Source organism: Haliotis rufescens, unplaced genomic scaffold, assembly GCF_023055435.1.
Source record: "Haliotis rufescens isolate VD_foot unplaced genomic scaffold, xgHalRufe1.0.p SCAF_3, whole genome shotgun sequence".
In the NCBI taxonomy this organism is placed as follows: Eukaryota; Metazoa; Mollusca; class Gastropoda; order Lepetellida; family Haliotidae; genus Haliotis; species Haliotis rufescens.
In genome coordinates, this window is record NW_025964001.1 from 49,730,741 (window position 1) to 49,755,727 (window position 24,987).

At 38.2% G+C, this 24,987-nt stretch overlaps 1 protein-coding gene across 3 annotated transcripts in view; it reads right to left on the reverse strand.

Moving 5' to 3' along the window:
- LOC124117816 (protein YIPF4-like) overlaps positions 1-24,987 on the reverse strand; it is a 115,251-nt gene that overhangs the window by 12,639 nt on the left and 77,625 nt on the right. For 2 of the 3 annotated variants that reach the window (XM_046479843.2, XM_046479841.2), the window contains exons 4-5: positions 14,007-14,084; positions 3,529-3,642 (exon numbers count right to left, since the gene is read on the reverse strand). In XM_046479843.2, coding sequence (XP_046335799.1) covers positions 3,529-3,642; positions 14,007-14,084 — 192 coding nt within the window. The remainder of the gene's footprint in view (positions 1-3,528; positions 3,643-14,006; positions 14,085-24,987) is intronic. The other variant, XM_046479842.2, reaches the window with a different exon arrangement.

Below are 24,987 nucleotides of genomic sequence, written 5' to 3' on the forward strand. Positions count from 1 at the left end.
AATATTTATTTTCCTTGATTTTGGTTCATTAATACCAAAACAACATGTTTTAGAGTTAAGGTAGAGAGTTTGCAACCTCAATGAATCCTAATATTGCTTTTGCAGACATTTAAAAACAAAATATGCAAATTACAAGTCACTACTGTTACATGTTGTAAAGTAAGGATTTTTTGAAAAATTGTTATTTGAACTGGGCTTTTTAGCGATAATATCATTTTCTGCGAAGAGGTGTACACAGAAAAGTCAAAAGAAACCAAATTGAAGAAAATATAAAAACATTTTGGTAAGCTTTGGTTTGTCAATTTACATTTTGATAAAATTTTAAGTTATGATACACGTCTTCTTGTACTAAAACATTGTTTGTTCTGGCAGATTTCTTTCAGGACATACAGTTACATGCTTATTCATTAGATAATAACAGATAAAACAAAAAACAAAAGGACAATGATAATTATTTACTATAATTTAGGCCGATAACAGTAGTGACATTATATGTAACAGTAGTGACAAGCATAACAGTAGTGACTTTTTGCTGAAAGAAGAAATTTTATATGGCTTCCACATTCCATCTTTCAACGCAACAAACAATGTTATCAAACACAAACACATCATATCAACTGAATAAGCTTTAATTTGAATGAGAAAACATGTCTCACTGGTTAACGTGTCGGTTTTAAGACGAAAAACATTTTCAAAACAAACGTTGTTGTAGAAGAATGTTGAGACATGGGTAACTCACCAAAAAAGCACATAAACATTATTGACAAGGGACTTTCCATCTCCCCCTTCACCCAGAGCTGAAGATATCTCTTGAACATCCTGCTTCGTGGATTTGTTGGGATTCACTGTTGTCATAGGTGCTTCCAAACTGTCCAGAGGTGAAGATGTCTCTTGAACATCCTGCTTCGTGGATTTGTTGGGATTCACTGTTGTCATAGGTGCTTCCAAACTGTCCAGAGGTGAAGATGTCTCTTGAACATCCTGCTTCGTGGATTTGTTGGGATTCACTGTTGTCATAGGTGCTTCCAAACTGTCCAGAGGTGAAGATGTCTCTTGAACATCCTGCTTCGTGGATTTGTTGGGATTCACTGTTGTCATAGGTGTTTCCAAACTGTCCAGAGGTGAAGATGTCTCTTGAACATCCTGCATCATGGATTTGTTGGGGTTCACTGGTGTCATAGGTGTTTCCAAACTGTCCAGAGGTGAAGATGTCTCTTGAACATCCTTCATCATGGATTTGTTGGGGTTCACTGGTGTCATAGGTGTTTCCAAACTGTCCAGAGGTGAAGATGTCTCTTGAACATCCTGCTTCTTGGATTTGTTGGGATTCACTGTTGTCATAGGTGTTTCCATACTGTCCAGAGGTGAAGATGTCTCTTGAACATCCTTCATCATGGATTTGTTGGGATTCACTATTGTCATAGGTGTTTCCATACTGTCCAGAGGTGAAGATGTCTCTTGAACATCCTGCATCATGGATTTGTTGGGATTCACTATTGTCATAGGTGTTTCCATACTGTCCAGAGGTGAAGATGTCTCTTGAACATCCTTCATCATGGATTTGTTGGTGTTCACTGTTGTAATAGGTGCTTCCAAACTGTCCAGAGGTGAAGATGTCTCTTGAACATCCTGCATCATGGATTTGTTGGGGTTCACTGGTATCATAGGTGTTTCCATACTGTCCAGAGGTGAAGATGTCTCTTGAACATCCTGCATCACGGATTGACTGGGATTGACTGGTGTCTCCAAACTGCCCAGAGGTGAAGATATCTCTTGAACATCCTGCATCATGGATTGGCCAAGATTCACTGCTGTCATAGGTGTTTCCAAATTGTCTCTAATCACTGGTGTCAAAGGTGCAAAACTGTCCAGAGAGGTGCAAAACTGTCCAGAGATGAATATGCTTCTGGAGTACCATCGCTCCTTTTGCCTGTAACACCTTTGGCATTCCACCGCATTCATACCCATCTTTGATTCTTTGCACTGAAAAAGCCAAATATATGATTGAAAACATAACATTTAAAGAAAATTTTACAACCCTAGTCACTACAGTTGCAAAAACATGTGTTAGCTGAATGGAGAAACTATGTTGACAATTACATCAAAGCCACCAGAGTCTTCTGAAATATTACAAGGAAAACATAAACAATATTCAAAGACGTCAAATGGAATATATTGGGTTTCAAGATACCTTATCACTAATCTTACAGTAATCTGTCACTACTGAAAACATAAACCTATTTGTAACCAGTTGGTCAAAACCCTTATAACCCTTTGTCACTACTGTAACATAAAAAAATATGTCAACCAATATTTCAGTTCAAGTCAATTTTGTAAAACTTAAAGAGGTATTTTTTAAACACGTATTAAAATTAGGTAACAGTAAGTTACAACATATTCTTTCAAATTATAAAATCCCTAGTCACTACTGTTACAATTCAGTGTCACCACTGTTACAACATATGCACTTCAAGTAAAACTGTTGGTAATTCAATGAAATCGGTATCAGTTTTTGTGAAACAGTGTTTAATGAGAAATGCACTTTGAAAGTAATTCTCTTCAATTGTAAAACTTAATCTCCAAAACCATTTTCTTACAACATTAAATCAGTTGTCACTACTGTTACATTTTGTGTCCCCACTGTTACAAAGCAACTAAAATGTATGAGATTAGAACAACTATGTCAATCAGTTCAAACAAATCTGTCAAGCAATGTCAAGCTTACATATATTATTGTTTCAAAACAGCTATGAAAATTAGCTAACACTTTTATCAATGCACTTTTGTCAAAATTTGTTACAATCGCTAAATCTCTGGTCACATGCACAAACTATGCACAAAATGGAAAATCAGTACACATATGCACACAACAATTATGACATAGGTTTTCAAGCCCAGTAACAGTAGTGACGTAACAAAACATGAGATATGAAAAACAACTCACCTTATGTGTTGTAATTTTTTTATTTCTGCCGTCTCCAAAAAACAGGTGCAGCAAATGTTGACATCCAAAAAGTAAGGCTTTGGAACAGGAAGTAGTTTAAGCAGTCAGCTAGGAAGATGACATTTATTCAAACTATTTAGTTCTGATAACAGTAGTGACATGTAACCTTGTGACAAGCATAAAAACGGAAATAAATCATATTTTTTTCATTCAAAAATATTTAAATAATTTGTTATACTTAATCTAAGATCATCTTTAAAGATATATGCAAAAATGTCTGACAAAAACTAATTTTGGATTAAAATTGAATATCATGAAGTTGGGCCATCAGGCTTGTGACAAGTTAAAATGGGCAAAATTTGACCCTTCAAGTAATTTTTTGGAGCTTAACTATAATTTATAGCTAATTTGTTTATAGTAGTATGTGCAGACATATATAAGATACAAATTAAGATTAAAACACATTTTTAGAATAACATAATTAATGAGATACTAACATATAACAAAAAATCTTACAAATTTTGGAAATGACTCATTTACAACCAAAATATTACTTTTTCATGTGTTAATTTTTTAACTCTTACTTTGAATACCATGGTGAGGTAATCAAAGGACTTGAGAAGGGGCATGATGGTTCCTATGATCAGCAGTGGCAACACAGAATATCCAATCACTCCTAGGCATTGTGAGTAGCTGACCTGAAACATGAACCTTACAAATAGCATCATGTTACCCTATCTCACCTAGTCAACTATTCAACATGTATACCTGTGAGCAATGGCATCAAGTTAAAAAGGCTGTCAGCATCAACTATATCTTAACATGTATCCGTTTCTTTGTTTGTTTGTTTGTTGTTTAACGCAGCACTCAGCAATATTCAAGTTATATGAAGGCGGTCTCTAAATAATCGAGTCTGGACCAGATCGATCCACGCAATTGGGATACGATGACATGAATCAACCAAGTCAGCGAGCCTGAACACCCGATCCTGTTAGTCGCCTCTTAATACAAGTATAGTCGCCTTTTTACGGCAAGCATGGGTTGCTGAAGACCGATTCTACCTCGGATCTTCACAGGTTTAATATGTATCCAGTCAGAAGGGTGTTGAACTTTTTTTCTGATTCCCCCAAACATTCCCACCAGAAACATATATCTTGATCCATTTTGATTTCACAAATCACTTGACATCTCACTTCACTAATATCTATCCAAGAACCATGAGTACTTCAGGATTGAGAAAACATACTCACTATAGTAAAACTTTGGAAAAAAAGTCTCCAGCAACATGAAAATTGTTTGCTGGGTAGGTCTTTATACAGGTTTTGTGAAAGAGCTGGAAATCTGATGGTGGAAAACCTGGTGAGTACGGGGAATATTCAATGAGTTGTATGCAACAGTCATGCATTGCAGCAATGGCAACAAACAACTATTTCACAGGTGCATTGTCCCAGTTGAATACCTTTAGTGATGACCTATATTCTCATGCAGTTACCTTAGCAGATTAGCAAAATATTTGGCCATTAATGGTCTGGCCTTTCTGAAGATAGTCCACCAGAGAAGATAAACTCTGAGCATTTCAGATCAGGAATCAAAAACCTTGAAACACAGCATGCTGAAGCATTTGTCATGCCCAGTTAATTCCTAATGTACTGTCGGAAATGCTAGAAAAATGTTAAAATAGGATATAATTTTTCACAGACTGTTGTAATTGAAATATCGAGTAACTACCGATCAACCTACCTGTGGTTTGAAGTATATCAGTCACAAGCAGATCTATCGACAAGTTTACAGGGGAAAATTTGAACGAAAACAGGAAGTCTCATTTATTTTTAGTCAATGATGGTAATCTAAAATGGACCATAGAAATATGCGCATGTGAATGATAATAATGTAGTCTTCATAAAACATCTGATCCACACACAAAAATCATTTGGAGAAAATTGTTGATGTGCATCTTCTAAAAGTATCATTTATTTTTAGTCAATGATGGTAATCTAAAATGGACCATAGAAATATGCGCATGTGAATGATAATAATGTAGTCTTCATAAAACATCTGATCCACACACAAAAATCATTTGGAGAAAATTGTTGATGTGCATCTTCTAAAATGACAAAATGACACTGCGTTTGTTTTGTCAACATTGCTCCCATGATGCATGTTACATTACACCGGCATAGCCAAGCCATGGTACTAGACATGGAGTCAGTACTAGGGGATGTATACAAGTTCTTTACACTTTGAGAGATAGAGGGGAACCATTTATTAATTCACATTCACCGAACTGTCCAAGCTATGGGGTTTTCAATTCATACCATCAAGTCTACGGTATGATAAATAAAACAAAACAGGTATAGGGGTGGTCTCAAAAACAAAACCAGGACACAAAAGGATATCAGATAGATTTGATACAGGGTGATTAGGCGTGTAGTGTACAAGCTTTATGAACAGAAGGTAACCCTGACTTGTAATCCTGACTTGTAGTAGAATTTGGGAAGAAATTAAAGATACAATTGATGTTTCCCACACTGCACTAATTATTGCTCTCCAAGAGATGGGATTTCGATACACTGTGTGTTGCGATGACCGAGCAGTTTTCAGGGGATAATATTCCATCCTGTCTATGAGGTCACATCTCCGAACCATTGATAACTATCACGGTCAGGGCATCCAGATAATTTACCTTGATGAATCATTCCACTGACTACATGTGGCTATGGACAAAAAGAAGCCATGGTACGATCAGGTAAAGGTAATTGTGTCATTGTTTTGCACACCCCAACCTATGATGTGGGACTTACTGATTGATGTGTGCTAGTTTTCAAGGCGAAAAAGAAAACTGATGATTTTGATAAGGAAAGTATAGGAGATGATGTGTTCATAGACTGGTTGGAACATCAGCTATTGCCTATTTAAAACGTCAGTGTCATTGTCATGGATAACACCAGTTAAAATAAGTGAGAGAGTATGATTTTACGCCGCTTTTAGCAATATTCCAGCAATATCACGGCGGGGGACACCAGAAATGGGCTTCACACAATGTACCAATGTCAGGAATCGAACCCGGGTCTTCAACGTGACGAGCGGACGCTTTAACCACTTGGCTAGACGACCGCACCCACCCCCCACCCACCCATTTAATATAACATCCAAGAATCAGATACTGTCCCCCAGAACGTGAGTAGTCTGAAGGTGACCACACAGGAATATATGACATTGTCGACTTCAGACCATCTGAAACAAAAGTTCAACTCATGGCGAAAATTTCGGCTGAATAAGAAACAAGGAATACAAGACATATATGCTGGCAGCACAACACGGTCATGTTGTCTTATGTACGGCAGTCAGACATTGTGAGCTCAACCCTGTTGGCTAAATGTAAAGGATTCGTGGCAAGACATAACACAACATTCAAAAGTACAGATTCATATACGTCATCAGCGGAGATAAATGCTACCTCAAGACGCTATCTGTAGAACAACAAATCCTTCTTGATTCCAAAACCTCAACCTTCCAATACTCATCCTGTTTCATAGCTTTTAACTATTCCATCATGTTTCCAAGCAAATATAATGCAGTACATATCCTAAGTTGCTACCCCATCAACGTAAATGTCAATTAAGTACATTAACAGCAATATTTTGAGACCACGCCAAACACGGTTGACATTTGCAAAATATTTTGGTTTAGGCTTTAATTTAATTTATGGAGTTGAAGGGATTATACATGGGAACAAATATGAATTTTCTGTCACAAAATCACTCAACAAATTATTAATCCTGACATTCATGCTTACTCATGAATTCATATGCCTGAGACATATCAGCTCATTCCTCAGCAATCGATATCTCAACTTCTATAAGGGAAAAAGTTCTATGGCTAATTACAATGAATGTGACATTTCTGTGTAGATACTAACACTGTTTAGGATTGACAATTTGATATTTGGGGTAGGGGGGCCTGGGATTTTGTTTTTAAAAAAATTGTCCCCAAATATCCGTGAAAGAAAATAATGATGTTTCCAACAGTTGAAAACAAATTGCTTGCCACATTACATTGTTGCATGGTGTATGTCTTAAGAAGATATTCAGGCTCTTAGTTTTGAATAAAAAAAATATGGCTTTGTAGCTGTAGATGACAAAATTTCTAATCCCAATACAAAATCCCAGCCCCCAACCCCCACCAGAATATCAAATGGCCAGTCCCTTGTCAAGCATGTGTTGTAAAGAAAGGTGAAGTAGGAAGGTTATGAACACATGGATAATTGATGTTTATACAAGGTTGAATGATGATAGTATAACCAGGGTATTTTGGTATACATATTAATACAAACATTTTATGAAATTCTGTGGTTCAGAAATTTGGATGGGATTGCTTTGTTGTAAACATGTATTGAATGATGTGTGTTGGATAGGTAACAAAGGATAGCTGTACATTTGTGAGGTCAGGACATCTGAGTAAAACTCATGCATAATCAATCCTACAAACTGTTATGGGTCCAGAAAAAAAGTGTCTGTAATTAGTTGTCAGCTAATGGTACTTTTTAATATATTCTGGGACCAGCCAGTCTGGCATATTCTTGATTCTGTTTATATGCAGGATTGACCAGATAGTCAATAGGAGTGTGTTAGTATGTAAGGGTTTGGCAGTGCTGATTGAATCTCAATCAGAAGTTGAAAAATGGAAATAAGATATTGTTGAGACAAAAAGACAAAAAGTTATAACTCATCTTGGTACAGGTACTAGTGAAACAAACAGACAAAGAGTTAGGGCCAATTTTGGTGGTAGCAGCTAAAACAAATCAGGCTAGTATTTGTTAGTTGTCAGAGAGTGGTGCATCAGTTCAGCTCAGACCAGGAAGGTTCTCTCTCTGTGTTTCAGAAGTTGAAAAACTAAACGTTAGAGGTTATGAGCTGATATGGAATACTCTTCAGTGCATCATCTAGAAATGTGTTGTGAAAATATCAGTCAGGCAACTGAAATACATCTGAGGACCTATTGTGTGGAATTCTCATCCAACACCCTACAATAAATGGAATTGAACAACAAACCCTGATTTGAATGAGCTACATCATCCCTGGAACCAAGGTGTGGTAAGAATAAGTTGCCAGGATAGAAGGGAATCACAATCCCGGATATCCCAGGTAACATCAGATTGATGTTTACACAACATATAAAGTTGATTTATGAAGACTGATGATAGACATATTGGAATAATAGGATAACAAGGCATGATAGTAAAAACAATACAGAGGTTTGTATGGACAAGTTGATTGGAACCCTGTATTAAGATGAGAAGGATTAAGACATAAAATATGGACAATGCAAATGAGATTAGGATTGTTCAGTGATGAGCTCATGGTAGGCTGTAGGGGGTGTCGTCACTCCAGAGCGACATTAGACTTTTTAGACTGAACGTGAGAGCAACATGCGGTAATGCTTTGAAGTTTTAATCTGTTTACGGAAAGGATTAGTATTTTTTAACATAGGATTAGTATGTTCACCATGACCACATCTCAGTAATTAATTATGATTTAGTAATCATACTAATCATTGTGGCATGTTCAATCAGTGTCAATCTTAATTAATTAAGTGAGCAATATTACTGCGGTTACTTAATTGATTGAGCGATATTCAGATAACAGATATAAATACAATTTTACAATTTGGTATTAACAATATTTTCTTTTAATAGATGGACTTCGAAGATGCTGCTCGAAGATGCTGCTGGCGCAGTTCTGGGATGTGAATGGAAGGGTCGATTCTTCCATTACTCCCAAAGCATTTGGCGACGTGTACAGAACCTTGGCCTGCAGATTCCTTACAGTGAAGGCCCTGAAGTGAAGACCTTTGTGAGGCGAATTGCAGGCCTGCCATTGATTCCACCGCATCAGGTAATACATTAAAATATTATAATCACAATCAACGAAAAATCATGTATCGCATCTTGTTTATATTATTCTTATACTTATATAAGCTTATATTTTTTCTATTTAGGTAAAAACTTAGTGGCTAGACATAATGGAAGATATACCAGATGACTGCAGATGTCACCTCTCACTGAATAGAGGGCCACCTGCACACAGAGCAAGGGAACCACTTCGGTAACGATGGTCCAAGAACAAACAACCATCTAGAGGGATGGCATCACCGCCTGCAGAGACTGGTATCCAAGGCCCATCTAGAGGGATGGCATCACCGCCTGCAGAGACTGGTATCCAAGGCCCATCTAGAGGGATGGCATCACCGCCTGCAGAGATTGGTATCCAAGGCCCATCCCCGATTTTTTTCGGTTTCTTGCCTTCCTGAAGAAGGAGCAGCTCAACAATGAGACGTTGATGTTGCAGTATGAAGCTGGAGGAAAGCGACCAACAAAGAGGAGGAGATATACTAACATCGACAACCGACTCCAGACTCTTTGTGAATAAAATGAGAGTGACAAAAACTGTTTATTATCTTATTTTATTAATAAAAGAAGAAAGATATCTTTTTTATGTGTCATATGGTGGTAATGTGAAATATGATATGGATTACAGTGTTGTTTCAAAACCCTTATTGTGTTTTCATTAGGATTACACATGGGAGCTTAAATGCATTGTGCACTAAATCCAAACTTAATTGGTTCGTTAGCAAATGTAACGCGAGAACGACATACAAGTCGAGTCAAATTGAGCTATTTTCACCCCAATGTCGCTCTGGCGTGCATAAGCCACTAAAGGGAAGTAATAACCTTGATTTCTGTTGATGGCTGGTTGGAATCTATTGATGTGGATGCCTTCTTGGAGTTTCCTGATCTTGTAGTTGATACAATTTTAGGTGAATATGTTGATGTTGTTCCAACAGATATTATGGTCTGGATGAGCTTGGATATGGTCAGCTACAACACCCCTGTCAGTCAGTCAGTTTCTCTTGTACTGAGGTTTGATGTTTCTTAATTCTTACTGGGAGAGGCCTTGATGCTTCTCCAACATATGATTTACTAGGAGAATTGACTTGGAATCCTGGGAAGGTAGGTCATAACTTGTACCAAGAATATAGTAACGGAACAGCCAAAGACTGGTCGATAATTACTTGTGGACAAATTACTACAAGCATGAAATACTCACATCCCCCGCCAATATGACATGTTGGGTTGTGTGCAATGTAAATGGCCTAATTGCAGCACTAAAAACAGTTATTACTGGTGTTGTTTTTTCATCTGCAGTTTATGATATGAAAATGTTACTGAATTTGTAATGAGTAAGGATGAGACATATGGACGAACAACTTCTTTATTACAATTAGGAGCGATGGTTTTGGTGAAGGTTCTGACACTGTTATCAAGCAAGTGATACAGAGTATGTTTGACAAGAATATATAGTGTTTATACAGTTGAATAGGTTTAAGATCAGTTACACTGTTGTATTTGTAATGAGTTGTGTTTCTGGATGAAGTTAGTCAGTGAATGCAACAACTGTGTCCATGACCCTTTTGGAGGAACATACACTCAAGCAATGCAGAACTTACCAACAAGAAAGGAAATGTATTCAATACTGTGAGATGACATTATGTGCCAAGTTTGGTGAAGAAATATAGTACGGTTTTCAAGATCTGCTCCGGAAACGAGGATTACCACCATTTTTTGTCTAAGTCAAAGTCGTTGCCATGGAAACTGGAAAAAATTATTTTTTTTAAAATCCCAAACTATCAAAAGGCACCAGTTCACCACTAGACCTATCTATGTGCCAAGTTTGGTGAAGAAATATTGTACGGTTCTCAAGATCTGCTCCGGAAACAAGGATTACTACCATTTTCAGTCTAAGTCAAAGTCGTTGCCATGGAAACTCGAAAAATAATGTTTTCAAAAATCCCAAACTATCAAAAGGCACCAGTTCACCACAAGACCTATCTATGTGCCAAGTTTGGTTAAGATATCTCCATCGTTTTTTGTGTTCTGCTCCGGAAACGAAATGTGACGGACGGACGGACGGCACCCATTCCTATAGCCCCCTTCTTCGTGGCGGGGGATAAAAATAAATGGATGCTGCCACCAGTCACAAAATGTGACAAAATAAATACCAGAGCTTGGAGATGAGGTTTAGAGAAAATATATCACAAGGATCTACAAAGTTATGAAAGTCGAAACTAGTGAAATGCAGAAGGACCACACAACAAGTAGGTTGTTCAATAACAAGTTTTGTAATTATTCAATGAACTGAAAAATCTTGTACATGTTCTCAAGATCGCGGGATACTGCTTTGAACTGTACTGGAAACATCAGTCGCTCGGTGTTGTCTGTCAGATCTTGGAACTAGAATCTGGTACTGGTCTGTATCCCTCCCACGATTGATATATCTGAACTGTTAAAACAATTAAACTGTACAATTTACAAACCCTACATTGCTTGTCAAAGTCAAAACTGACGCCTCGATCCTTGACAAGTCTATTTATAGATGACCTAAGGTCACATGATACGCAACCCTGACATAATAAAATCCAAGATGGCAACTGTTAACATGACTGACGTGACTCGAGTTGGAATTTACTGTTATACTTGATTCTGTAACTTGGAAAAACGCTGCATAAAGGTATGTCATCCTTATAACATAAAACATGATGCTGGTACCCTAGTTGAAATTAGTGTGAAGGCTGGGAGTTGCCCCACTGTCATAAAAGGCTGTAAGTGTGATCTTTGAAGTACCTGCTAACCTTGCTAGAACAGGAATTTTTGTTTACAATATCATGTTCTGATGAAGCTGAAAGCTAGGTCTGCAGCTAGGAAATCGTCTAGCCATGGACTGTACTAGCTGGAGGTGGGCAAACCTGATGACTGGTGCTGTAATCCTGGTGAATATAGCCAAGGGGCTATTGATATCCCAAATTGTAAGACCTGGAACTCGTAACATCGACCATTCATCGCAAAGCGTAGATATTTCTGTGACGATGGGTGTATCTGGATGTGAAGATAGGCATCCTGTAAATCGAGGCTGATAAGCCAGTCTCCTGTCTTCAGCGTCGACCGTAACTTCTGTGCGGATTACATCAGGAATTTTGGCGGAGGTACCAGGTATCCCTTTTTCTTCAGGATTAGGGAGACCAGAGAATAAAAGCCTTTGGTGTTGTTGGTCTCCATTAGACTCCGAATGGCTCGCTTCTTTAGTAGCTTCCTGACGGCCAAATCTGTTGCCGCCAACTTGACTCAGAGTAGATGAAACATGCGTCCGACGACTTGGGTCTTCAAGGTAGGATGTTTCTTGAAGTGCAGTTTGTACCCGTGAGCCAGAATGTCTAGAATACAGCGGTCGGGTGTAACTTGCTTCGAATTTTTCAGCGTATGACAGAGGGTCCCAGAGTTGGCATTATGTTGAAAGACAGTAGACGTAAATCACAGTCCATAGACATAACCATGTCAAAGAGTCTATAACGTCTTAGAGGGTGGCAGGGAAGTAAGAACCTGCGTTCGCCTCTGCCTCCAGATCTTCCACAGCGATTGAATCCTCATTTCTTGTAATCTGGCTGGCGAAAAGATTTCTGAGAAGATTGGCGCTTGTCGTATCCCGACTTGGTTGGAAAGAATCCTTCCAGGAGGGGACAAACTTCTTCTTATGAGGCTGTTTAGATGATGAAGCTTTGTCAGCTAGGTTAATAGTTGATGTTTTGAATCGTTCCATAGAATCTTTTCTGACTTCATCTATCTCGTGTCCCAATTTCCCGTTGAATGTCGTGGGAGCTGATATGGGTTGTGACATTATCAACCTCTTGCTTTAGTTAGACACAGCTCTGAAACAGATCTGAGATTCGAGTTGTTGACGCTGTAGCAATCTGGTCGGCAATCTTGATGAAGGTCTTCTTAGAAGTGTTGGCTTACCGCTCACATCTCTTGTACTCAGTGCAAGATGTGCCTCTGCACTTCGTACAGTGATCATGAGGATCTCCCGTGACCATGAAATGGCCACACTTTTTGCACCTGGGAGTAGAGGGAGACTCTATTCTGACCTCACAAAATCAAGCACCAGTTATACTTATGTGCATGTGATTGTCACTCCAGAAGCAGCTATTAATATCCACTTATTGTCTGTTATTATAGAATCTTAGATTAATGTGACTTACTACTATGTGCTAGATCTTACTACTATTACAATAGGTGTTGACTCCAGCACACACAGGAAAAGAGTCAGGTTCCCGCCATTACATACCTCATAGCTCAGGTGGTTACGATGCTGCATGGCGACAACTAATTGTGTGTGATTGACAGTGAAGAGGATGTCTGTTAAAAATCTGAAAATTTTAGTTTGTGACTGAAGCCAAAATACAGGATTTATGGCAGAGATTTTGGTTGATATCTATCTCTTAGTTCCAGAGAAGAAGTTGCTCAAAGCAATGTAGCTAATTACCCCTATTTGGCCCTCAGTCCTTTGGGGGGTCAGCCCATTCATCTGTACAATTTTGAATCCTCACCACCAAAGAATGCTTCCAACCAAATATGGTTGATATCTATTGCTTAGTTCCAGCGAAGAAGTCGCTCAAAGCAATATAGCAAAATTACCCCTATTTGGGCCCAGCCCCACAGCCCCTTGGGGGGTCAGCCCCTCCATTTGTACAATTTTGAATCCTCACCACCTAGGGATACGTCCAGTCAAATTTCATCAATTTCCAATTAGTGGTTCAGAAGAAGAAGTCATTTGAAAAAATTGTTGACGTACAGAGGACGGACACCACGGTATGGCATAAGCTCACCTTGGTCCTTTGGACCCGGTGAGCTAATAAGTACTTGCAGCTACCCTGTCTGGCAATCAGCATAAGGTGATAACACACAGATGGTATCTCAGAGGGCTAGCACTCCAAAACTGGCAAAAGTCGTGTGTATTACAAGCAGCCACACATATGTGCAAGCACATTGCTATAAATATGTGAAATAATTTAGAAGACAATGTTAAACCACACTTCACCACACCTTACTATAAATAGAAGTGTCGCTTGAAGCCTGATATTGCTTCTTTCAGCTACATTTCCGAAAATTCTCATTTAAAGAGGACTGCAATATTATTCTATTTTATTTGTTGTTTCTATTGGTTGAACTTACCTCGCCACCTAAAACTCTGGCAAGCAGGAAGATGACAAAAGATCCAAAGATCCATATTGTGAGAATCCATGAAACTACCTGAAACAAAGAAGACAAGGATGAATATGAAGGAATGATTGCCACTGCAATGGCACTTTAGCTCACCTGGATATGAAGTTAACATCTTAAAGTGTCAATAAAGACCAGTTTTGGGAACTGACCTATAAATGTGTGATCAATACCGGTAATCAAGATCATCAATCTATCAAAAATGGATAATGTAACAACAGTGAATGTTGACAAGCTCTTGCAACATACATTTTCCATGTAAGGTTAAGTTACCTTAGTTCTATGTAAGTACCCTTTCTTTTTAATAAATAGCAAATGGCTTCTTTATCATCATAATTGCTAGCTATCTTGAATAGCGCTGTTTGCAAATGGACGAAATTCTGCAACTTAATCACGATTTCCTGTGCTGTGTCACACATGGTTGACAAAAGCAGTGTGAACAGACATCTTGGCCTTCTTGTTGATTCGAACTGACAGCCAGAATGATGTCATCAAACAAAAACAATTCTTTCCTAAAAATGGGAATGAATTTTCAATTCATCCTGAGGTCATAATCCTGATCATGTAGATGTGTGTGTTGAAGAAATCTTGTGATGATTCTGAACTGAAAACATGGCATTTTCATCACTTGGAAATATTTTTTACCATTACAAGGGTTTTAATAATCATTGTCATCCAATGAAATTTGTGTGTTATCATGACATCATATTGATGTGTCAGATCACTTGTATAAGCTCCACCCACTCAGAGTGAGGAAGTTCTACTGCAAATGCTGCTTTAATGATAATTTATTTGTTGCAGACAAGCAGATGATCAAAAAACTTATATGGGTAAAGAGAATCCTTGTTTAGCTCATGAACTGTATACATTATCCCAGGAAAAGCCAGAGACCATTATCAATGGAACTGAAAAAGGGCAAATGACAGGCCCCTTCAGGAAGTCTAAGTACAAGAAGTTTTGGAAAATGCCAGAGGTTCTTGCCAAATAAATAACCCACTAGCTCATTTAGATAGATTAAGTGTTTTCCCATTACTTCCCAGCTTATTGCGACCACTGTACCTTCTATGCCAGAGAAACTGGCCAAAGCTGTCAAGGCAGATGCTGTCAAATGCTTATACACATAGTCTCTGACATATGAACTCTGACCCTGTCATTCAAATGCATGTAAACATTTAAAGAGAACAGTTGAAATATTTACGTGCCATTACAAGTAATAGTAATATTTTATTTAGTGGCTTGAAATTGTGCGCTTCGCACAGAATCAGAAGTGCTAGTTTACACGTAACAGTGACAGTGGTTACATTGGTTCCCCACATTGGTTTATAGCACTGCATGTTAGATCTATATATAAGGTCAAACTTCAGTCATCTATAGTGTAATTTTATCTTTAACCTTTAGCCTGCTGAATTATTTTCACACTTCTTACCCCTGCCTGCTGGATTAATTTTAGCATACGGCGCTCTAAAGAGGATGGGTGATTTCAAACAGTTGGTGCCTCATTAAACAAGGGCCAATTGAAGAAATATTTTGCACATTCCTGATAGAACACTACACAGTACTATATAAAAATATACCGATGTTTTCAATCATACCAAGGTCAAGACCAAAGCGAACACAAAATTTATAAATTTTCTTGAACTTACCTGAATTGCATTATTGAAGGTGGTTTGCGTTTCATGCTAGGAACCTTTTAATATCGTAACATTTGTGCATATTGATTTCAATAATCATATCTCTGATATCTTAATTTTAATTCAGTAAAATTTTGGGGTTTTTTATCAGCAAATAACAGCGCGATTGTAAATTATGAACCATTTCAGTAAATTTATTATCTAAACATTAAACAGAAAAATAACTTAATTTTCGAGGTCATCATGTCAGTTGCAGAAAAACGAACATTCGGGTTAATCTGACGTGTCATGTTATAAAATTTGCAGGAAACAATTAATGACTTATAAATATTCACTAATCCTAATTTCAAGCGTTTGGGTTGAATATTTACGGGGTGCAGGCTAAAACGGCACCTCAGCAAAACGTCACCGATTTCTCTGGCGAAAACGGCACCGCATTTGGCGAAAACGGCTACTATGTGTCGGGCGAAAACGGAACCTCTATGTTTAATAACAATAACATCGATTTTTGTAGTAATATATAGGGTTTTATTTACATGGTATTTGATGTATTGAGTACATCTGAAGCCGTAATGTGAATTTCCGATAGGTTTGGTACTCTCATTTCTTCAGCATCTTCTGACTGGAAACTGACATGAAAGTTACCGATCACCTCTTCAATGACGGGAGCTACGCATTTCACACAGCGGAAAGGGAAGTCAGTACGGCAAATTTCTCTATAACGGGCCATAGAAAGTCCGGTTCCACTGGTCACAGTTATCACATGATACAGCATGTTGATTTTTTTTGTCATTCTTCTCGCATGCAACACATCGAAAGGCCATTGTGAATAATTGTGATCTGACAGCACCATGTTAGGCCTCTAAAATACAGTTTCAGCTTAAATTGAGTAAAGGTACTTAAAACTTCAAAGCGTATAGTGAATAAAAGTCGGTGAGTAAATTGGAGTAGGGGGCTAATTTCTTATTTGTTTTATTTCACAATTATTTGTATTTGTAAGAGACGATGTGAGTTTAATTTCTATTATCTTTCGTCAAAGCTATTATCTTTCACCATAAGTTGAGTTGCGTATAAGCTAAGTTGGATTATAGCTGGAGCAGAGGCTAATTTCTAATGTAAACTTGTTTTAACATCTCATAATTATTGGCCTTTGCAAGTTACAATGTAAGTTTAATATCATTCATTTGACCAAGGTAAAAAAAAAAATAAGGTGCCGTTTTCGCTCGAGTCGAGGTGCTGTTTTCGCTTGAGTCGAGGTGCCGTTTTCACCAATCGGTGCCGTTTTGCTGAGGTGCCGTTTTCGCTATATACGATATATTTACGATATACAAAAATAAACAACCCGTGTCATGATGCTAGCAGACGTCCTAAAATCAAACATGGCGTGCTTCACCCGACTTCTCTGAATAACTTATTGCTATTTCAATATCAACAAAGTTTACATTGCCTTTAAAAATATGCCTTGGCGAAAGGTGATGATCCTCTCAATGGAAGGATGTTTTATTTGTCATTTTCCAATTAATATGACGAGAGAAAAACGAAAATAAAGATCTTGAATTCTGACAGCAATATTTCAGTAAGTGCAAAGGTCACCGGATGTGATGTCACAGACGGGTTGTCTCCTGATAATTTTTAGTACCAAAACAGTTACAGTAAATTTTGAAATATTTCGCCTATCACATACAGCAAAAACATAAGACAATACATAGTACAGTACAAAAATAATACAGACTACTTTGATTAATTTACACAAAGTATTTTTATTTTTTTACGCATGCAGTTTGAATCATCGTCCACGATCAGTGTTACATATAGATCTACATGTCCCATGCCACTGTGAAATAATTGCACCACTGTTCCATTCACTACCATCATTACGTAATGTGAACCTCAGCAAGGAATATCTCTACACCGCTCTTTCCTACACCGCGGGGTCAGTTTCTTGGACCCCGATGACAGCGGTATATCGAGGGATCACTGTATCAGTAATCGCCACTAATATGAAATAAAAATGTGACTTTGACGATATACTTGGCGTATTATTCGATCCTTTTGACCTTGCATGCTCCCGTGACCCGGAAACGGTAGACGATAAATCAACATGCCAAATGCAAGTTTCTCAGTATCTTTTATTTGAACTTTTGTTGATATTTAGAATCACCATTCAGTGTTACGGTGAATATAAATTGGCATGATTCATATTTCTGTGATGTACACGCTGATAAGTTTCACTATTATAAGTGTATCCCACGCAATACTTCTATGGATATCGTCAATCAGCATGATCACCCTCTACAACAGGTGCGCGAAAGTGGGCTTGACAAAACGTGTTTCAAAATAACATTCCTGCGTTGTTGAATATGATGGGATATATGTAAGCAATAAAATGCTACATACATATTTTGGGTGTTAGTTCCACATTACATTTGGGACAGTTTTCCTCTCATAATACATTCATAGATTCTAGCATGATTTTAAGAACAATTTCACGAAGCATTTCTAAATTTATTCCCAAAATATGAAGAACGCCATGATTGCGTATTGATTATAGATTTGTAATTGTTTAATTATTTACAGCTGTTTACAGGTTTAAAATTTTTTTTTATATTTTTTTATTTATTAGTTATTTTTTTCCACAATGATTGTGGGTATGGACACTTAATATTGGTCAATGCATCAGCAGAGAGTAGTATAGGTAACGATGGTTCTGGAACACTTCCACTGGAGCCAGATTTATATACCTATACCACTACTACAGATGAATTTTTTTATGTCAAAATGATGATGTGATTCAACGATCGTCATAACATTAAACTAAATTGTAATGAAAATATTCTCTATTATTTTTACTCATACGTATACCATTATTTTTAACAAAGTGATATTCAACATATTTACTAAGTTCTTCGTTCATTTTACTAGGAGACCAGACTAGAAAATCTTCTTGGTATTTGGAAAGAAACAATTGATGACCGTATTTGGTTGGTTCGACATCACTGATATAATATATACCTTGTGGTAATTCTCTCCATTTGATAATTTTGTCCCTGAGCATAAATGCTTCGATAGCTTTTTCGAGTTCTTCCTTTGTTGGTTTGTAATTCCCCATTATTATATACGTATGTAAGCATTCGTTTAAATGAATGTATGATTTTTTATGCGGTGCGATCTAATGATAGGAAGCAATCTATTTTTAATCTCCAATTTGTGCAACCACAACAAAACACAAATATATAAGATAAATGGTTTATTATATTGGCACAGAAACGGGGGCTGGCTCGGTCGCAGGCATGGAATGACTGGGTCGATGACCCTTATGTTAGAAGAGAAGGAGGAACCATGTTATAAATGGATGTCCAGGGGTCATGCCCACCTGGACTGAGGGATCTGCTGGTCCTGGGGTCTCGTGACCCGAACTATCCCATTTTTTTGGTGTCCTGGGGTCATGCCGACCCGGACGGAGGGATCTGCCGGTCCTGGGGTCTCGTGACCCGGACTATCGCGTGATATGGTGTCCTCTCCTATGAATTGGGGGCAGTAAAGGCCGACCAAGTGTAATGAATGATAAGTCAAGGCGACAGAACCAGCCGCAAGGTGATGGTCGGGGATGGAGGGTGGCAACTTTGACAACCAGCATGAAAACACGGCAGAGAATGAGGAAGAGACATGCGCAGAATAAAGTAAATCATGATGCATGATGGGATATGTTTACCGCGAATATGGGGTACGGCATGGAAAATGCAGTAAGGCAATGACACGCATTGTGGTAGAATAAGGTATGGACGAAATAATGTTAAGAATATGTGAAGAGATCTGGACGGTAACATTGCAGTGAGTACATGTAATATGTAGAGAGTACCTGTTATGGCTGCACAAACAAAAATATTAAATTTACATCAAGTTCTTTGGTTTTGGCACGGAATATGAACTATTTTTCTTGTCTTTGCTAATACCACTGGTCTTACGAGAATTTGATCAAATCTCCTGCTTCATTACGTTGTATTTGGTGTGTTCTGACAAAACTAAACGAAACTCCTCCTCGGATATCTTACAATCAGCCATTGCTGTTGAAATATGGTCCTCAATGCTGTTCAACTTTGCTTCGGTGAGTATCCGAATATTATCTTGTTTTAAAGCTTTCTTTTGCAACTTACGAGAAATGAATTTTATCGCTATTCCTGCCAGTCCTGAGACTCCGGCGACTATTTGCATGCCAAGTATGATAAGCACGGCGATTATAGTTGATAATAAACCAACACCGGCTACACCGAGTCCCATGCCAGCCGTTACAAGCGCAGCTTCAACTCCGTCGAGAGCATTCACGGCTCTGTGATACTTTTTATACAATCCAAGTCTAAACTCCCTCTCCTTCTCTATTCGATGTTTTATGTCGCTTATTTGATGTAATCGAAATCCATCAACAGTATCCATCTTTTCAGATGCTTCATCGAGCGCCGGATATAAACCCATAATGTATAATACGGTCATACAATAGTCTTTAATTGGTCTTGCTTCAATGTTTTGAGAGTACACATCAACCTTATTAAATGTATATTATACGGCATGAATATCTTAGTAAGAGAAATGCTGTCACGTTTAATAATTTGGACCCCCTCAAGGGTTGCAACGGGTAATGCTCCCATATAAATAATACTGCAATGTTGACATTGGTGTTTCTTGAGCCATTTAATTGACAGACCTGGTAATATTTCAAAGGCATCTTCTGGAGCATCTCCAAGCAAGACTTCAATAATAAGTGTAGAAAGATCAGGTTTTGCACTCAAGTTCTGTTTAATATCATTGAATTCAATAACCAAATTTAAACTAACATTTTTTGATGCCGGACGACTCGATAACATATGACCTGGGTTTTCTGGCAGGGGAGAGGCTAACACACTTTTTTGTTTTGATGGGATATAAGCCCCGAGTACGATCCCACTATTTATTATCTTAGTTAAATTATGTGCCTTACCCGTCATTACATATGATGAGGTAATGACGATATTCAGTAGCCATTCGATTTTTGCATAATCATAGTCCATTTATTATCATCGTTGCTAGTAAGATTGTAAGAAGTGTTTTTATTGAGTCTACTAACGTCGACATCACTTAAATCTCCTAGATTAACTGGTAATGCAACTTCTTTCCGCTTGTGTACATTATCTTGTAAGTGTAAAGCGTATAACTTACCATCGGTACTGGGTTTACCGAAACCTTCTGTGTCTCCGAGATCCGAAAGCGCAATTGTATTACATTGTCTAAGGTTATGTGTTCCAGGGCCTGATGAATCAACCATTATTTATAATATGGAGTGTTACACTCAAGTATCCTATATGTACAGGTTGATGTTTTAAATCTATTACAGAAATTTTGAGGCCTGAAATAATACCTCGCTTTAATTTTTTACATTGTAATGTTGAGAAAGATTCCGTTCTACCGCTATTATATTTTTCTTCTTTGACTGGAATAGCTCTAAGCAGAGTAGAAGGACTTTCTAGTTGAATATTATCCGTCGTACTTATCTGATCAAGATGGATGCACAACTCTTTATTGGGAACTAAATCGGGTAATTCCTCTACCTGCACTGTTTCGTTGGATGTTATTGGTTCATCTCTTCCTGGTCTACTAAGTCCAAGTGTCTGATAAGCACTCGCCAATAATTATACAATCTTCTCCAGTGATTAAAATCAGCATCCCATTGACTCATTTTGTATGAGACTAACTCCCAAAGGCTTAAAAATTTCATTATTGAGTGAGCATACGCTGTAATACCCATCAGGTATAGTGTGAAGTGCTTCACGAAATATAAACTTATTATTTATTATCTCTCACATCATTTATATTGGTCCACCGCGGGTAATACGTTACATCGCATAGAGCGACTTCAAGTTTTCCATCCGAGTTATCGATAGTATGAAGCAGTTGAATAGACTGACCATTTGTTATTCCCGGGAGTGTGACATACATATTAAATATACAATGATACTATATCATAACTTAAATGTGAAATCAACTTACATTACTAATCAGTCGATTTTAGTAAGTGCCTCTGGTGCTAATTTTTTTGTTGAATTCCCTGATATCTTTGAAAAATATAGGGTCACGGCAACTAGCGATAAATTAGTGCACGATTGGTTTCACAATACGATGCAATTTTGGCAGAACCAGTTAAACTTTGCCTGCCATATGATGTGCCACAACAGGATTTGAACTGAATAAGTCTGTTTTATCATTTCATCTGTATTATCAGATTAGACGTATACTTAAAGAAATTAGTGCTCCATTACCGCAGGATCAAGCATGGAATGCATCAAATAATCTGTACAATAGGTGGGCATTCGAACGTATTTGTCAGGAATTTAATGTTTCTACGAGTAAAGATTGGCATCTGAGTGGAGTTAACCATGGTCTAGTTATTCCGTATGCTGGTACACACTCTGTTAAAGAAGTCAGCGATGATTTACTGAAAAGAGGTCGGCTTCTTCCGAGCTTTGCTCTCTCGAGTAACCAGTAGAGAGACGATCATATGAACTTTAAGGGTGGTGTTGCTTTCACCATCCAAAAGGTTGAGCAACCACCTGGAAATGCTTGGAATGAATTTCTTAATGATAAAACAGAAAATAATTTTACTAACCCAGGAGTTGTAAGAGGTAATGAATCAATAAGAACTTATGTATGGGCAACTCTTGGTGCACAATCGCAAACACGAACGGGAATAATTGGTTCTGGGACAGCGCTCGATGTGCAAAAACAGTTTGTCGCAAATGTGGAGGATGCTATTAATTCACAATTGACATACCATCTTCTATAAAGCGTTATCAAGATGTATTACAGTACGCTCAATCCAAAGTAGACTACGTATATGCGACGGGACTATACATGTCTCCGAGTAATATGGAACTTAAGATCGGTCAAGTGATCAGTTATAATAATAAACTTGTTATTGCTACCAATCAACAAAAACCAGGTATAAATTCAGATATTAACACCGATTTAATAACGCAAACAAACACAGGCGAAACAGGAATAGTAAAACCACAGACACCACAAGTTTCACAACCATCTACTGACGCACAACCACAAGTGCCACCACACATTGCAGCTAAAAATCAACAACATATCGATGAAAAAACAGCGCTTACCTTATATGACTGCGGATAAGCCGACCCCTTAGATAAGCTGAGGTGTTAACTTGACCATTGAAATACGAAAGAAAATGATATGACCCGCAGATAAGCCGAACCAGAAAGTGCAAGGCAAAAAACTGCGCCGATGTCGAAAACATGTGCCGGTACTCGCAGATATTCAATAATAAAAGATGAAAAACGTTGTAATAATATTTAAAAAGTCATTATTATTTCTTATAAAGATTTAACAAACCAGTTATCCACTTTCATAATGAGGGACGCTGTTTCTCTTGTCTTTTTTTAATCTCATTATGATCGTTTTTTGTTGCCATCAACAACGAAGCGCCATTTTGTGAATCGGTGTATATAGAATTATGAACCCGTGAGAAAATGTACCAACAAATGAAAACACAAGTCAAATATTTAGTTTCAAATCATTGTATTTTTGGTTATTTGTTTTGTGTACAAATAACTAAATAAAAACATATATACATTATCATTTACATCACATCACATCATCCCTCGTAAAGCCATCAAATTCGGTGTCGCTGTCCTCACCAGCCAGAATTGCCCGCGCAGCTACATCTGTCGCATCGTCGTAATAGTCATCGAGGTCATCACATGCCATGACATCTTCCACATCCTTAGAAACCAGGGCGGGGGACATGAACTCCTCGAATAAAATATCATCTTCAGATCCGTCCATTGCGTAAGAAATTCCACATTTCAAAAACGATTTCTGAAACCATGTCTGTGGGGATCTCATCCCAAGACTCCACCACCCACTTTGCTACTTCTGCGAGTGGAGCTCTTCTCATGGCATTCGACTTGGTGAAGGTGTGATCGCCGTTCAGCATCCACTCGGACCACTCTCCCGGACGTTGGTCTTGAATTGTTTGTTAAGGCATACGTCAAAGGGTTGGAGAAGGGATGTCTGCTTGGTGTGTCTTGCTTTCTGTCAACTTCTTCTTTACACTCTGGCACAGGTGAGCTCGAAACATGTCCCATACAAGTAACGACTTGCATCCCCTCATGCCACCCGGCCTCGACATCCACACATCTGTCACCTATCGGTTAACTTAGTCTTTGTCCATCCATCCTTTGGGGTGTACCGCGAAAACAACTCCAGCCGGAAACTTGTCTTTTGGCATTCTCTTTCTTTTGAATACAACCATAGGTTTTAGTTTCCCATCAGCCAAACAGGTTAAAACAACAGTAAAATGTTGTTTCTCTTTCCCCGTTGTCTTCACCGATATGGTCTTGGCACCCAGGTGGTCAACTATTCTGGAGCCTGGCATATCGACTTTCAAAGGTGTTTCGTCCATGTTGCCGATTTGACAAAGTTCATAGGCCATAGCCTTCTGTTCTTTGATGACAAAGGCATGAAACAAGTCCACTTTTGTGTTTTCCTGGTCAGGCAGCTTCTGGGCAATGTGGGTTTTCTGCCTGAGTGTACGGTGTCTCCTGTTCATAAACCTTGAACACCAGTGTGAAGATGCCTTAAACGTTGGTGGGAGGTCGAATTCCTTTTTCTTCGCCTTGTAAACCGTCAGTGTCCAATGGAGAATCATATTTCTGGTAACCATGTAACCACACTGTCTTTGTTCCGTTATCCACTCATACAGGACATCCTCTAGTTTACTGTATGGTGATACGGCAAACCGTCTAGCTTTCTTTGTTTTCGGCATTTCTGTTCATTCAAGTGCTGTCTTTTCATTCCTCCAATTTCTTACTTGCCTCTCATTAATAACAAACTGTCGTGCAGCCGCAGTGTTGTTTGTCGACTCAGCAACAGAGACGACTCGCAGTTTGAATGCAGCATCGTAAGTGTGGCATTTTCGTTTTGAACTCATGATGAGAATGCCAGTCAATACTTACTTACTTACTTATATTGGAGATTTTATGTGTGCTTTCCGACTGCAGCGTATTTCCCACACAGGCCCGGCCAAGCCATTTAATGTGTTTCCGAAAAGGGGAAAAAGTTGTTTGGCAATCCAGTAGGGGTGTATTAGTGGTTGCTTATATAGAATTTTGGAAATTTTGAGATTTGGAAAAAATGCCAAGAGGGTTTGGGGGGCGAACTAAGGGACCTGAGTATGGAAGTTTGTTTGTTTGATTATGTGGTTTGGTTTTGGTAGTTTATTGGGGTTTTAAATGCGATTTATTAGTCATGTT